The following is a 15,617-nucleotide window of genomic DNA, read 5'->3' on the forward strand; positions in this document are numbered from 1 at the left end:
AATGCATACAGTGCTCAGATAATGCATACAGCGACTAGATAATACATACAGCGACCAGATAATGCATACAGTGACTAGATAATGCATACAGTGCTCAGATAATGCATACAGTGCTCAGATAATGCATACAGTGCTCAGATAATGCATACAGCGACTAGATAATGCATACAGCGACCAGATAATGCATACAGCGACTAGATAATGCATACAGTGCTCAGATAATGCATACAGCGAGCAGATAATGCATACAGTGCTCAGATAATGCATACAGCGACCAGATAATGCATACAGTGACTAGATAATGCATACAGCGACCAGATAATCCATACAGCGACCAGATAATGCATACAGTGCTCAGATAATGCATACAGTGCTCAGATAATGCATACAGTGCTCATCATAAATTGTCCAGTCATTTTGTTTCACAACATTTTATTGAAAATATTTGTAGGAAATTTGAGCCGTAGGAATCACAAGCAGGAATATACCACCATCCTACCTCTCCAACCACCGAACAGGTCACATGCGTGTGTGTCTCCGGCAGAGGAGGGGGTCCCTTATTATAGGAGGCAGCGGCAGACCACATGACAAATGTCGGCAGCTTTAAGTTCATGATAAGGAATCTTCAGTCCCTCCATTCACTTCTCCTGTAGGCAGAGGCTGCGGCTGATACAATGGAACAGAACCCCAGAGAGCAGGACCAGTGGGACCCCGGCTGCTGCGAATATGAACGACCATCCATAATAGATGTGGACGTGGCTGTCCGGGGGGCAGCTCTGGCTTCTCTCTAACAAGATGTATTTCTCCAGGTCAACAGCGAACTCCTTCCATACGGCAAAGAGGGCGATAAGGCAGGCCAGCAGCACCCCTGCAAGGACAAGACAGGCTGCAGTGCATTGTGGGAGAGCACACAGCGGTCATCACCTCCTCCACTTAACAGTATGTCAATTACTTAAAAGGGTTTTCCAGGATTTTTTTAAGTGATGACCTATCCTCTGGATATATCAATATCTGATCGGGGGTCCGACACTAGGGTTTTCACAATGTGGCACCCAGTATTAATAATGTCCCCGTTAGTGCCCCCAGTAATATTAAAGCCTCCATTAGAGCCCCCCAGAATGGATAATGCCCCCCATTAGTGCCCCGGTAATAGTAATGCCCCAATTAGTGCCCTCCAGAATTAATAATGCCCCCATTAGAGCCTCCCAGTAAATTTAATGCTCCCATTAGTGCCCCCAGTAATAGTAATGCCCCGTTAGTGCCCCCCCAGTAATAGAAAATGTAACACCCCGGATTTGTGTTACTACACGCCTCTACCCCGCTACTATCTGTTAAGAGCCTTTACCTTGTCATCTGATATGATTTTGCTCATGTTTTCACAACTGTGCATTTAAAACTATGTTAAATGTATATTTTCTTGTAATTTTCCATGTTCACCAGCAGGTGGCAGCAATGGATTGGGAAGGAACTAGTTACAGTTTAGTACATCTAGGCTGCAATGGTTCATTCCAGCTTAGCTCCCCCTCTGTGGAGGTGTGGGCTGTTCCTACATCCTGCACCTTGGGTGGAGAAGGAAGTTAGGTTCAGTGTAGCACGCCCCCTGCTAGGGGTAGGGTGTGTGTGTAAGGAGTCCCCCTGTATAGGGAAGAAAGCCAGGATCTTGTCTTGGCTGAAACAGTGATCATATTCCCAGTCTGAGCCCTGCAGCCTCAGCTGGATGACAAGAAAGCAGACAACCTCCAGAGTTCCAGGACGAAAGCATCCCCTGACAATATATCTGTGAGTAAAGTCCAGAGACCTAGGAGAAGCCATATTTCTCCTCAGCTAGTCAGTCCCCACCAAGCAGAAGATATAGAGAAGCGCAGAAGATAAATTCCTTCCACAGTTATAGAGCCACTAAGCAGACGTCTTATCCTGCAAGCTCCAGATTTATAGTGCAGAAGATTTATTCCTGCCAACCATTGCCAAAACCTGCTGGGACCAAAGACCAAAGCTGTATTCTGCTTGGATACCAGTTATCTTCAGTAAAGAAAAGTTTGAACTTCAGGACCCTGTGATAGTTTCCTGCGCACGAACAAAACATAGACTATCATCTACACCTGACCCAGCCATTGCTTAGTTTGGTGTCGGCGTATACCCGTATCCTGCTCATTGCATAATGCCCCCCCCCCCGTAATAGTAATGCCCCTATTAGTGCCCCCAGTAATGGTGGTAATGCCCCCATAAGTGCCCCCAATAATAGTATTGCCCCCATTAGTGCCCCCCAGTAATAGTAATGTCCCCAGTAGTGCCCTCCAGAATTAATAATGCTTCCATTAGTGCCCCCCAGAATTCATAGTGTCCCCATTAGTGCTCCCCAATATTAATGCCACAATTAATGCCCCTCAGTAATAGTAATGCCCCCATTAGCGCCACCCAGTAATATTAATGCGCCCATTAGTGCCTCCAATAATAGTAATGCCCCCATTAGTGCCCCCAATAATAGTAATGCCCACATTAGTGCCGCCCAGTAATAGTAATGCCCACATTAGTGCCTCCAGTAATAGTGATGCCCTTATTAGTGCCCCCCAGGAATAGTAATGCCCCCATTATTTCCCCCCCCAGTAATAGTAATGCCACTATTAGTGCCCCCAGTAATAGCAAATGCCCCCATAATTACATCCAGTAATAGTAATGCCCCCATTATTGCCTCCAGTAATAGTAATGCCCCTATTAGCGCCCCCAGTAATAGTAATGCCCCCATTATTGCCTCCAGTAATAGAAATGCTCCCATTAGTGCCTCCAGTAATAGTAATGCCCACATTAGTGCCCCCCCAGTAATAGTAATGCTCCATTAGTGCCTCCAATAATAGTAATGCCCCCATTAGTGCCCCCCAGTAATAGTAATGCCCCATTAGTGCCCCCCAGTAATAGCAATGCCCCATTAGTGCCCCCCAGTAATAGCAATGCCCCATTAGTGCCCCTCACTAATAGTAATGCCCCCATTAGCGCCCCCCAGTAATAGTAATGCCCCTATTAGTGCCTCCAGTAATAGTAATGCCCCCATTAGTGCCCCCCAGTAATAGTAATGCCCCATTAGTGCCTCCAGTAATAGTAATGCCCTCATTAGTGCCCCCCAGTAATAGTAATGCCCCAATTAGTGCCTCCAGTAATAGTAATGCCCCAATTAGTGCCTCCAGTAATAGTAATGCCCCAATTAGTGCCTCCAGTAAAAGTAATGCCCCAATTAGTGCCTCCAGTAATAGTAATGCCCCAATTAGTGCCTCCAGTAATAGTAATGCCCCCATTAGTGCCTCCAGTAATAGTAATGCCCCAATTAGTGCCTCCAGTTATAGTAATGCCCCAATTAGTGCCTCCAGTAATAGTAATGCCCCATTAGTGCCTCCAGTAATAGTAATGCCCTCATTAGTGCCCCCCAGTAATAGTAATGCCCCATTAGTGCCTCCAGTAATAGTAATGCCCCAATTAGTGCCTCCAGTAATAGTAATGCCCCAATTAGTGCCTCCAGTAATAGTAATGCCCCAATTAGTGCCTCCAGTAATAGTAATGCCCCAATTAGTGCCTCCAGTAATAGTAATGCCCCAATTAGTGCCTCCAGTAATAGTAATGCCCCAATTAGTGCTTCCAGTAATAGTAATGCCCCAATTAGTGCCTCCAGTAATAGTAATGCCCCAATTAGTGCCTCCAGTAATAGTAATCCCCTAATTAGTGCCTCCAGTAATAGTAATGCCCCCATTAGTGCCTCCAGTAATAGTAATGCCCCAATTAGTGCCTCCAGTAATAGTAATGCCCCAATTAGTGCCTCCAGTAATAGTAATGCCCCAATTAGTGCCTCCAGTAATAGTAATGCCCCCATTAGTGCCTCCAGTAATAGTAATGCCCCAATTAGTGCCTCCAGTAATAGTAATGCCCCAATTAGTGCCTCCAGTAATAGTAATGCCCCAATTAGTGCCTCCAGTAATAGTAATGCCCCAATTAGTGCCTCCAGTAATAGTAATGCCCCCATTAGTGCCTCCAGTAATATTAATGCCCCCATTAGTGCCTCCACTAATAGTAATGCCCCCATTAGTGCCCCCAATAATAGTAATGCCCACATTAGTGCCGCCCAGTAATAGTAATGCCCACATTAGTGCCTCCAGTAATAGTGATGCCCTTATTAGTGCCCCCCAGGAATAGTAATGCCCCCATTATTTCCCCCCCAGTGATAGTAATGCCACTATTAGTGCCCCCAGTAATAGCAAATGCCCCCATAATTACATCCAGTAATAGTAATGCCCCCATTATTGCCTCCAGTAATAGTAATGCCCCTATTAGCGCCCCCAGTAATAGTAATGCCCCCATTATTGCCTCCAGTAATAGAAATGCTCCGATTAGTGCCTCCAGTAATAGTAATGCCCACATTTGTGCCCCCAAGTAATAGTAATGCCCCATTAGTGCCTCCAATAATAGTAATGCCCCCATTAGTGCCCCCCAGTAATAGTAATGCCCCATTAGTGCCCCCCAGTAATAGCAATGCCCCATTAGTGCCCCTCACTAATAGTAATGCCCCCATTAGCGCCCCCCAGTAATAGTAATGCCCCTATTAGTGCCTCCAGTAATAGTAATGCCCCCATTAGTGCCCCCCAGTAATAGTAATGCCCCATTAGTGCCTCCAGTAATAGTAATGCCCTCATTAGTGCCCCCCAGTAATAGTAATGCCCCATTAGTGCCTCCAGTAATAGTAATGCCCCAATTAGTGCCTCCAGTAATAGTAATGCCCCAATTAGTGCCTCCAGTAATAGTAATGCCCCAATTAGTGCCTCCAGTAATAGTAATGCCCCAATTAGTGCCTCCAGTAATAGTAATGCCCCAATTAGTGCCTCCAGTAATAGTAATGCCCCCATTAGTGCCTCCAGTAATAGTAATGCCCCAATTAGTGCCTCCAGTAATAGTAATGCCCCAATTAGTGCCTCCAGTAATAGTAATGCCCCAATTAGTGCCTCCAGTAATAGTAATGCCCCATTAGTGCCTCCAGTAATAGTAATGCCCTCATTAGTGCCCCCCAGTAATAGTAATGCCCCATTAGTGCTTCCAGTAATAGTAATGCCCCAATTAGTGCCTCCAGTAATAGTAATGCCCCAATTAGTGCCTCCAGTAATAGTAATGCCCCAATTAGTGCCTCCAGTAATAGTAATGCCCCAATTAGTGCCTCCAGTAATAGTAATGCCCCAATTAGTTCCCCCTTCTCTGTGCAAAGAACAAATACGCCCTCCCCTCCTCCATTTGATGGCGTCGCTGTGAACGCTCGCTGCTCATTGGAAGCTCCGGATACGACCTGGGAGACGTCATCCCGCTGGAGCGCCGGTCCTGTACATCCAGTCAGCAGTGAGCGCTCCCCGCGGCGCCATCAAATGGAGGAGGGGAGGGCTTTTATTTTGCCCCCAGAGGACAGGTCATCAGTATATAAGTCTCCGGAAACCCCTTTAAAGCATCTACAATGTATATGTCTCTGATTGCTGCCTCTTATCAGCCACTCTGAGACGTTACATCAAATATCTCAGATCAAAGGGTAACTGCTACTCTAGTCACATCCAAAGCTCCATTCTTACTTCCTAGATAGTTACATATGTGTTACTCTAGTCACATCCAGATCTTCACTGTTAGTTCCGATGTAGGACCCCAGAACAGGGGTACATTGGACCATGGACATTTGCCCTTATTGCTACTATATAAAGCCGTCAGCTGCCTACCTTGCACTATGAAGGGTTAACTTGCACGGGGATTTGTGCCGTTTCTTATTGCTGAATCATGGGGCCCCGTAGCAAAACTCGGACTTGAGCCCCTCCCCATTAATTGAGTAAGGCCCCATTCACACTTACAGTGGAATCCTGACATTTTGTGCCGTTTTCCCGGAGGGGGTGTATATGTGAACGCGCACATCTGTAATACCCGACCCAGACATTACCCAGAGTATTAGTACTAACTACGTGAAAACAGCGGCACATGTCCCAGATAATCACAGGGGCCGTGCCGGACGTTCCCGGGGTGTTATCTACATGTGTGAAAGGCCAACGCTGGTAAATCTCCGGACCTGATAATCTGGAAATATTCCGGAGTTTAGGTGTGAAAACAAGTTATTAGATATTTGTAATGGGGCAGTGAGGGGCAAGGACTGAATCCCCCGTCAGAGGCTGCTGTGTGGCGAGTAAGCAGTGACCAGTGTCCTGTATGGGCCCCTGATGTGCTGTCCAGGGCCCCCAATGTCCTGCCTGCCAAACAGATACAACTCTAAGTCCTCAGGACGACAATACAATTGAATCGAATGCACTGTAGGAGCTGAAGGACCTGTGATGACATCATAGTCATGTGATCAGTGCTGAAGGCAGTGGCTGAGAAGGACCTGTGATGATGTCACCATCATGTGACCAGTGCAGGAGAGGAGGAGAAGAAGTCCTGGGGAAGAAGCTGTGGTGAGGTCTGTACATGAGGAGAGGTAAGTGAGGGGAGAGGCAGAGCAATGCTGGGAGTTGTGGTTATTTAACTGGGACTGTATGTTAGGGCTGAAGGGAGGGATGTTATTTATAGAGTTATAATACTGCCGTGCCGAGATCCGTCCCCATACAGTACTAGAATGTATGGGCTCTGATGAGCTGAAGTCAGTTAGGATACTTTCACACTAGTGGCAGGGGACTCCAGCAGGCTGTTCTGTCGGGTGAACTACCCGTCGGATCCGTCCTGCCGCTAGTTCACGTGTGCCCCCGGACCGCCGCTCCGTCCCCATTGACTATAATGGGGGCAGGGGCGGAGTTTCGGCGCAGCACGCAGCGCACCTCGAGAGGCAGCCAGACTGCAGATGCAGTACTTTTAGTCCGGCCGCCTCTTGGCGCGCGCTGCGTGCTGCCGCCGGAACTCCGCCCCTGCCCCCATTATAGTCAATGGGGACGGAGCGGCGGTCCGGGGGCACACGTGAACTAGCGGCAGGACGGATCCGACGGGCTGTTCACCCGACAGAACAGCCTGCTGGGGTCCCCTGCCGCTAGTGTGAAAGTACTCTAATTCATGAAGTCGCGCGTCACTTCCTTGAATAACTTCAGTAGTTGATTGGGTTAGGGTTCTGGAAAATCACTTCAAAACTTAGAACCGAACTGGGCTTTGGTTCCGACCGATACCTTAGAACTGAACTAGAGTTTGGTTCCAAGTTTTGAAGTGGTTTTCTATCAACTACTGAAGTCATTCAAGCAAGTGACGCGCGACTTCGTGAATAACTGACTTCAGCTCATCGGAGCCCATACATTCTAATACTGTACGGAGACGGATCATTGGAATGAAGTCTTGAACGACTTCAGCTAAAGCATCCAAAGCTTGCTTCGTTCAACTCTAGTTATTTACATGGGACTGTATGGGGAGAAGGTGATGTTATTTACATGGGACTGTATTTTGGAGGGGGCTGTAGATAGAGAGGAATGTTATTTAGACGAGACTCGGCGGCAGAGGGAGGGAAATACTGTTATTTACATGGGACTGTATGGTGGAGGGGCTGAGGAATCATAGTTTCTGAGGACAGTAAAGGGAGGAATATAACTACAGGGGACATTATAAATACTGGGGGCACTTCAGGGCGTGCATTATAACAATAGGGGGCGATATAAATACTGGGGGCACTGTAGGTGTTCTTATTACTACTGGGGTCTCTATAGGAAGGACGTATAGATCCACCTTATTTCTAGTAAGAGCACTATGGGGGCCTTATTACTACTGGGGGGTCTGTGAGGGCATTATTAAAACTGAAGGCTCTTCTACTAATGGGGGCGCTTTTGAGGATCATTATCACTGTTGGGGCATTCTAGAAGGGAATTAGTATTGGTGGGACTATGAGTAGCACTATTACTATGAGGAGCACTATTACTATTGGGGGCACTATTACTATTGGGGGCACTATTACTATGAAGAGCACTATTACTATGGGGAGCACTATTACTATGGGGAGCACTATTACTATGGGGAGCACTATTACTATGGGGGCACTATTACTATGAGGATCACTATTACTATGAGGAGCACTATTACTATGAGGAGCCCTATTACTATAAGGAGCACTATTACTATGGGGGGCACTATTACTATGGGGGGCACTATTACTATGGGGACACTATTACTAAGAGGAGCACTATTACTATGCGGAGCACTATTACTATGAGGGCACTATTACTATGGGGGCACTATTACTATGAGGATCATTATTACTATGGGGAGCACTATTACTATGGGGGCACTATTACTATAAGGAGCACTATTACTATGGGGGCACTATTACTATGCGGAGCACTATTACTATGGGGGCACTATTAATATGAGGAGCACTGTTACTATGGGGAGAACTATTACTATGGGGAGCACTGTTACTATGGGGGCACTGTTACTATGGGGGCACTATTAATATTAAGGAGCACTGTTACTATGGGGAGAACTATTACTATGGGGAGCACTGTTACTATGGGGGCACTGTTACTATGGGGGCACTATTACTATGAGGAGCACTATTACTATGGGGGTCTTATTACTACTGGGGGGTCTGTGAGGGCATTATTAATACTGAAGGCTCTTCTACTAATGGGGGCACTCTTGAGGATCATTATCACTGTTGGGGCATTCTAGAAGGGAATTAGTATTGGTGGGACCATGAGTAGCACTATTACTATTATTATGAGGGCACTATTACTATGGGTGGCACTATTACTATGAGGATCATTATTACTATGGGGAGCACTATTACTATGGGGGCACTATTACTATGAGGAGCACTATTACTATGAGAAGCACTATTAGTATGGGGGCACTATTACTAATGGTGGCACTATTACTATGGGGCACTGTTACTATGAGGAGCACTATTACTATGGGGGCACTATTACTATGAGGATCACTATTACTATGAGGAGCCCTATTACTATAAGGAGCACTATTACTATGGGGGGCACTATTACTATGGGGACACTATTACTATGAGGAGCACTATTACTATGAGGAGCACTATTACTATGAGGAGCACTATTACTATGAGGGCACTATTACTATGAGGGGCACTATTACTATGAGGATCATTATTACTATGGGAGCACTATTACTATGGGGGCACTATTACTATGAGGAGCACTATTACTATGGGGGCCTTATTACTACTGATGGGTCTGTGAGGGCATTATTAATACTGAAGGCTCTTCTACTAATGGGGGCGCTCTTGAGGATCATTATCACTGTTGGGGCATTCTAGAAGGGAATTAGTATTGGTGGGACTATGAGTAGCACTATTACTATGAGGAGCACTATTACTATGGGGGCACTATTACTATGGGGAGCACTATTACTATTGGGGGCACTATTACTATTGGGGGCACTATTACTATGAAGAGCACTATTACTATGGGGAGCACTATTACTATGGGGGCACTATTACTATGAGGATCACTATTACTATGAGGAGCACTATTACTATGAGGAGCCCTATTACTATAAGGAGCACTATTACTATGGGGGGCACTATTACTATGGGGGACACTATTACTATGAGGAGCACTATTACTATGAGGAGCACTATTACTATGAGGGCACTATTACTATGGGGGGCACTATTACTATGAGGATCATTATTACTATGGGGAGCACTATTACTATGGGGGCACTATTACTATAAGGAGCACTATTACTATGGGGGCACTATTACTATGGGGAGCACTATTACTATGGGGGCACTATTACTATAGGGAGCACTATTACTATGGGGGCACTATTAATATGAGGAGCACTGTTACTATGGGGAGAACTATTACTATGGGGAGCACTGTTACTATGGGGGCACTATTAATATGAGGAGCACTGTTACTATGGGGAGCACTGTTACTATGGGGAGCACTGTTACTATGGGGGCACTGTTACTATGAGGAGCACTATTACTATGGGGGTCTTATTACTACTGGGGGGTCTGTGAGGGCATTATTAATACTGAAGGCTCTTCTACTAATGGGGGCGCTCTTGAGGATCATTATCACTGTTGGGGCATTCTAGAAGGGAATTAGTATTGGTGGGACCATGAGTAGCACTATTACTATGAGGAGCACTATTATTATGAGGGCACTATTACTATTGGGGGCACTATTACTATGAGGATCATTATTACTATGGGGAGCACTATTACTATGGGGGCACTATTAATATGAGGAGCACTGTTACTATGGGGAGAACTATTACTATGGGGAGCACTATTACTATGGGGGCACTGTTACTATGGGGGCACTGTTACTATAGGGGCACTATTACTATGAGGAGCACTATTACTATGGGGGCACTATTACTATGAGGAGCACTATTACTATGAGAAGCACTATTAGTATGGGGGCACTATTACTAATGGTGGCACTATTACTATGGGGCACTGTTACTATGAGGAGCACTATTACTATGGGGGCACTATTACTATGGGGGGCACTATTACTATGGGGGGCACTATTATTTCTTCAGGACAGTATTTGGGGTATTGGGGGGCACAGCGAACAGTAGGGTAACACTGTGCGGACTCCAGGTTGGGGGATGATGATAGAAGCTCAGATGTCCGTGTGTCACACTCCGTAGAGACGAGGCGGCTGAGAGAAGATGTCTGGACCGAATGGAGAAGATGATGAGAAGATCTACATCGGAGGAGACGTCACCTGGAGGCCCTGGATGTGAGCGGTAAGTGCTGTTGTATAGCGAGTACAGGAAAATGTCTTCAGTGCTAGAGGATGCAGGGAGGGGGGGGCAGGGGGTTAACCTAGAGAATTGGGCATATTCATTGGGGCTTGGGCCCCGGATCTTTTGAGACCCCAGCACCGCCCCTGCATACAGTATATATAACACACCAGCGCTCCTACTAACCCTGCCCTTGCTCCTCATATATTACACACCTAGCCCCAGCCAGCGGAGCAGACACAGCGGTCAGCCATGAAGGTTGTCATACACCGCGCTCACTGTCTGCTGCGTCTATACCGGCAGTGCAGACCCGACAGCTCATGGAGTTTATCAGGGGTTATGGTCCTGAATACAGTTTAATATGATCTTCAGCTAAATATCTGTAGGAATGGAGTTCATGAGGAGACATGAAGTACGGAGAGGAGGTGGGGATGTGGCTGTATCCTGCTGTGTGATTAGGACAGGTTTTGCGTGTACTAATAGGACGGCGGCCATTTTATTTCTCCTGATGATCGCTCCCCAGACAAAATGAGCCATTAAAACTAATGAAATGTATTTGGGAATGTATTTATAATAAAGTAATATTTAGGTATTTTCATTTTCTTAATTCCCGGAGAACCCCTTTAACAAGCTCAGCATCTAACAGAGGAATTTGGCAGATGACGGGCAGCTGCAGGGGCAAGGAGGAAGGGAGCTGCGCATTTAGGTCGGAAAGGGGGCGGGGCCATTCAGCCTGGCCGGGCCCTTCACATTCAGGGGCCCCATGGCAACTGCGTAGTCTGCCTATATGGGCATTACGCCAGTGTGTTTATTGTAATATATCCTGTTCATTTGCACTGCTATTACACTATAGCTACACTGCAATGTGGAAAGGGTTAATGCACAGTCATGCTAATACTTAGACAATTTATTACTTTCTATCTTAACAAAGATTTGGATAAAAACTCAGACACACTGACCTCCTGACTGTCTGGTTTAACTATGTGGTTTATGTCTGAAGACTTGTTTATGTCTGGAAAAGTTACTTAGTCATTCCCATGGACTTGCATTGAAACTCTATACAGTTGCATAGTAGGACAGACTCTGCCATTCTGCAGATAGGGACCATGTCACGGCGGACAGGATACAAGATACAAAGAAAATAAACAAACAAGTGTCTAGGCAAGAAGCTGCGATAAAGGTCACCTCCTGACAAATCCCTGCCAGCTTTCCCTAGACTTCTATGCCCACATTTAGACCCTGATGGTGGGAATAATGTGTCCTCGTGCCTAGGCTGAAGAAAACAAAATTCATTCCTTCCTTCCTTCCCCAGTGCTTAGTAGAAGAGACTCTGCCAGTCTGCAGATAGGGACTAAAAGAAGATGCTGAGATGGGTATGTTGAGCCATAGACCCTGGGTTACTAGCCCCTCAACATTGTCCAGAGGACCCAACGTAGAGTTGGGGGCCACATAAAACCCGCCACTGCACATACATAGTTCCATATGAGCTCCATTCTTACTTCCTACATAGTTACATATGTGTTTGTGAGTTCAGTAATGTGGTTGCTGGTATCAAACCTCCTATCCTTTGTGATTCACATTGTCGTTGAGCAGCTACATAAAGTTTGTGCCCCCCTCCATCTCCTTTCTGGTGCAGTCACTTGCAGACGCTGGTCGTCCTCTAAGCGCTTTGTCTGCAGAGCGGAGACTCAGGAGGGTCATGTCGCCTGGCGCCATCCAGCAGGACGCTGCCAAGTACAATCAGCCCCTCCTGTGTTGAGGTGGCATTACATTCAGACGCCGCACAGTAGATGGTTTTCTAACACCCGGAGAAGTTTCGGACGAGGAGTCCTGGAAGCCTCTCAGTTCATTACAGGGACAGCAAAGTGTCTGTGCTCTGGAGGATTTATTCTGCTCGCCTGTAATCTGTGGGTGCTATATATTGGGGTGTATCGCTGTGTTTGGAAAGGTTTTTCATCAAGATCTCTGCTAGCTGTAAGTGAATAAGAACATTCTTGTCTACAACCAGAGGCAGTAAACTGTACGTAGTTAGTCCTCATCTCAGCTGAGAAGCAGATACAATAAGTGTCATTTACAAACATTTTTCTGCCAGTTTTTGGCCCTTTTTGTGACTTTTTAAATGCCCATGCAACAATATTTTTGTAGCAATGGCATTTTTACACCGCCTTTGCCACTTAGGAGCAGCGAGGGCATAGCGGGAGCCGTGGCAGGGATTTCTGCTCTGGAGAATTGACATAAAACAGGCGTAAAAGAGGAGTGAAACCTACTCCAATCAGGGAATATCAGTCAGGAGCGGGAGTAGATCTTACCCCAGGCGCACGGACGGACAGAGTCAAATCCTTCAGCAGCGCAGGGAAACAAAGACTGACTTTGTAGATGACCCCCAATGTATCAGCCTAGACAATGCTCTAGACTCCAGACTGATACATTGTAACAAGCTGGCAGAGAGATCAGTGAAACAGCCGTTCATGGGTTTAGCTCACAGAACATTGGGGGTCATTTACAAACAACTTCACCATAGTTTTTGGCTTAAAAAAAAAGTCGCAAGGGCCTTTTTGTGACTTTTTTTTGCCACGTTTCACACTTGGTAGTGGCGTAAAAGTTGGCGAAAAATATTCCCGTCAGCGGCTGGAGTAGTCTTTACACCTGGGGCACAGACTGTTGGAGCACTGTCATAAATTAGGCTCTTTCTCTGTGTAAATTGCTAGTTTTTGTAATTTAGGGCTCTTTCACACCTGCGTTATTGTCTTCCGGCATAGAGTTCCGTCGTCGGGACTCTATGCCGGAAGAATCCTGATCAGGATTATCCTAATGCATTCTGAATGGAGAGTAATCCGTTCAGGATGCATCAGGATGTCTTCAGTTCCGGTACGGAACGTTTGTTGGCCGGAGAAAATACCGCAGCATGCTGCGCTTTTTGCTCCGGCCAAAAATCCGGAACACTTGCCGCAAGGCCGGATCCGGAATTAATGCCCATTGGAAGGCATTGATCCGGATCCGGCCTTAAGCTAAACGTCGTTTCGGCGCATTGCCGGAGCCGACATTTAGCTTTTTCAGAGTGGTTACCATGGCTGCCGGGACGCTAAAGTCCTGACAGCCATGGTAAGTGTAGCGGGGAGCGGGGGAGCAGTGTACTTACCGTCCGTGCGGCTCCCCGGGCGCTCCAGAGTGACGTGAGGGCGCCCCAAGCGCATGGATCATGTGATCACATGGATCACGTCATCCATGCGCATGGGGCGCTCTGACGTCATTCTGGAGCGCCCCGGGAGCCGCACGGACTGTAAGTATACCGCTCCCCCGCTCCCCGCTCCTACTATGGCAACCAGGACTTTAATAGCGTCCTGGGTGCGATAGTAACACTGAAAGCATTTTGAAGACGGTTCCGTCTTCAAATGCTTTCAGTACACTTGCGTTTTTCCGGATCCGGAGTGTAATTCCGGCAAGTGGAGTACACGCCGGATCCGGACAACGCAAGTGTGAAAGAGGCCTTACCCCTATTATCTACACTCCATACCACTGTAACAAACCCTCAGCTGGGAGCAGGACTAGATATCTACAGGTTTACTGCCTCTGAATGGAATCCAGAGTGTTCTAATTCACTGACAGCAAGCAGAAGACATAAGATTACACGATAGTCTGCAGTGTGACGTTAGAGACTCTGCAGTATTTCCCTTATATCTGCTGTGATATCTGCCACACATAGCCCCACGGGCGAGGACAGATCACGGGCGTCTCCGGCTTCACAGATTACAGGATTTCTTCAGGAGGAAATTGATCAGTTTTCCCTTCGCACATAAGACTTGGTGTCAGAGTCTGTAAATACCTGACCTGGTGTCTTACCAGCAGTGATGAGGAATCCTCCTCCTATTCTATAGAGCCCAGCCTCCGCAAAGGGCACTGCACAGACCAGCAGAAGACCCCCCACCACACTGGAAGCGATGCCGACAAAGATTAACGCCGTCCAGAAGCCTCTGTACACTGCAAAACAAAGACCATGACATTTAATGACCACTAAGCCTTATACTCCCCACCAGGGGCGAACGCTAAAGTCAAAGGGCCCCATAGACTCAGTCAGCCCCAGCCTGAAATGGCTGATAACAGGGGGCAATAGACTGTATTCTCCTGTCCTACAGTCATCCTCTCCCCTGAAATGGCTGATAACAGGGAGCAATAGACTGTATTCTCCTGTCCTACAGTCATCATCTCCTCTGAAATGGCTGATAACGGGGGGCAATAGACTGTATTCTCCTGTCCTACAGTCACCCTCTCCCCTGAAATGGCTGATAACAGGGAGCAATAGACTGTATTCTCCTGTCCTACAGTCATCCTCTCCCCTGAAATGGCTGATAACAGGGGGCAATAGACTGTATTCTCCTGTCCTACAGTCATCCTCTCCCCTGAAATGGCTGATAACAGGGGGCAATAGACTGTATTCTCCTGTCCTACAGTCATCCTCTCCCCTGAAATGGCTGATAACAGGGAGCAATAGACTGTATTCTCCTGTCCTACAGTCATCCTCTCCCTGAAATGGCCGATAACAGGGAGCAATAGACTGTATTCTCCTGTCCTACAGTCATCCTCTCCCCTGAAATGGCTAATAACGGGCAATAGATTGTATTCTCCTGTCCTACAGTCATCCTCTCCCCTGAAATGGCTGATAAAGGGGCAATAGACTGTATTCTCCTGTCCTACAGTCATCCTCTCCCCTGAAATGGCTGATAACAGGGAGCAATAGACTGTATTCTCCTGTCCTACAGTCATCCTCTCCCCTGAAATGGCTGATAACAGGGGGCAATAGACTGTATTCTCCTGTCCTACAGTCATCCTCTCCTCTGAAATGGCTGATAACAGGGGACAATAGACTGTATTCTCCTGTCCTACAGTCATCCTCCCCCCTGAAATGGCTGATAACAGGG

At 46.9% G+C, this 15,617-nt stretch overlaps 1 protein-coding gene across 1 annotated transcript in view; it reads right to left on the minus strand.

Moving 5' to 3' along the window:
- Nucleotides 1–420: 420 nt before the first annotated feature.
- LOC121009551 (transmembrane protein 182-like) overlaps nt 421–15,617 on the minus strand; it is a 56,974-nt gene continuing 41,777 nt past the window's right edge. The window contains exons 4-5 of the mRNA XM_040442762.1: nt 14,542–14,679; nt 421–868 (exon numbers count right to left, since the gene is read on the minus strand). Coding sequence (XP_040298696.1) covers nt 639–868; nt 14,542–14,679 — 368 coding nt within the window. The 3' untranslated portion in view covers nt 421–638. The remainder of the gene's footprint in view (nt 869–14,541; nt 14,680–15,617) is intronic.

This window comes from Bufo bufo, chromosome 8 (assembly GCF_905171765.1).
Source record: "Bufo bufo chromosome 8, aBufBuf1.1, whole genome shotgun sequence".
Lineage (NCBI taxonomy): Eukaryota > Metazoa > Chordata > Amphibia > Anura > Bufonidae > Bufo > Bufo bufo.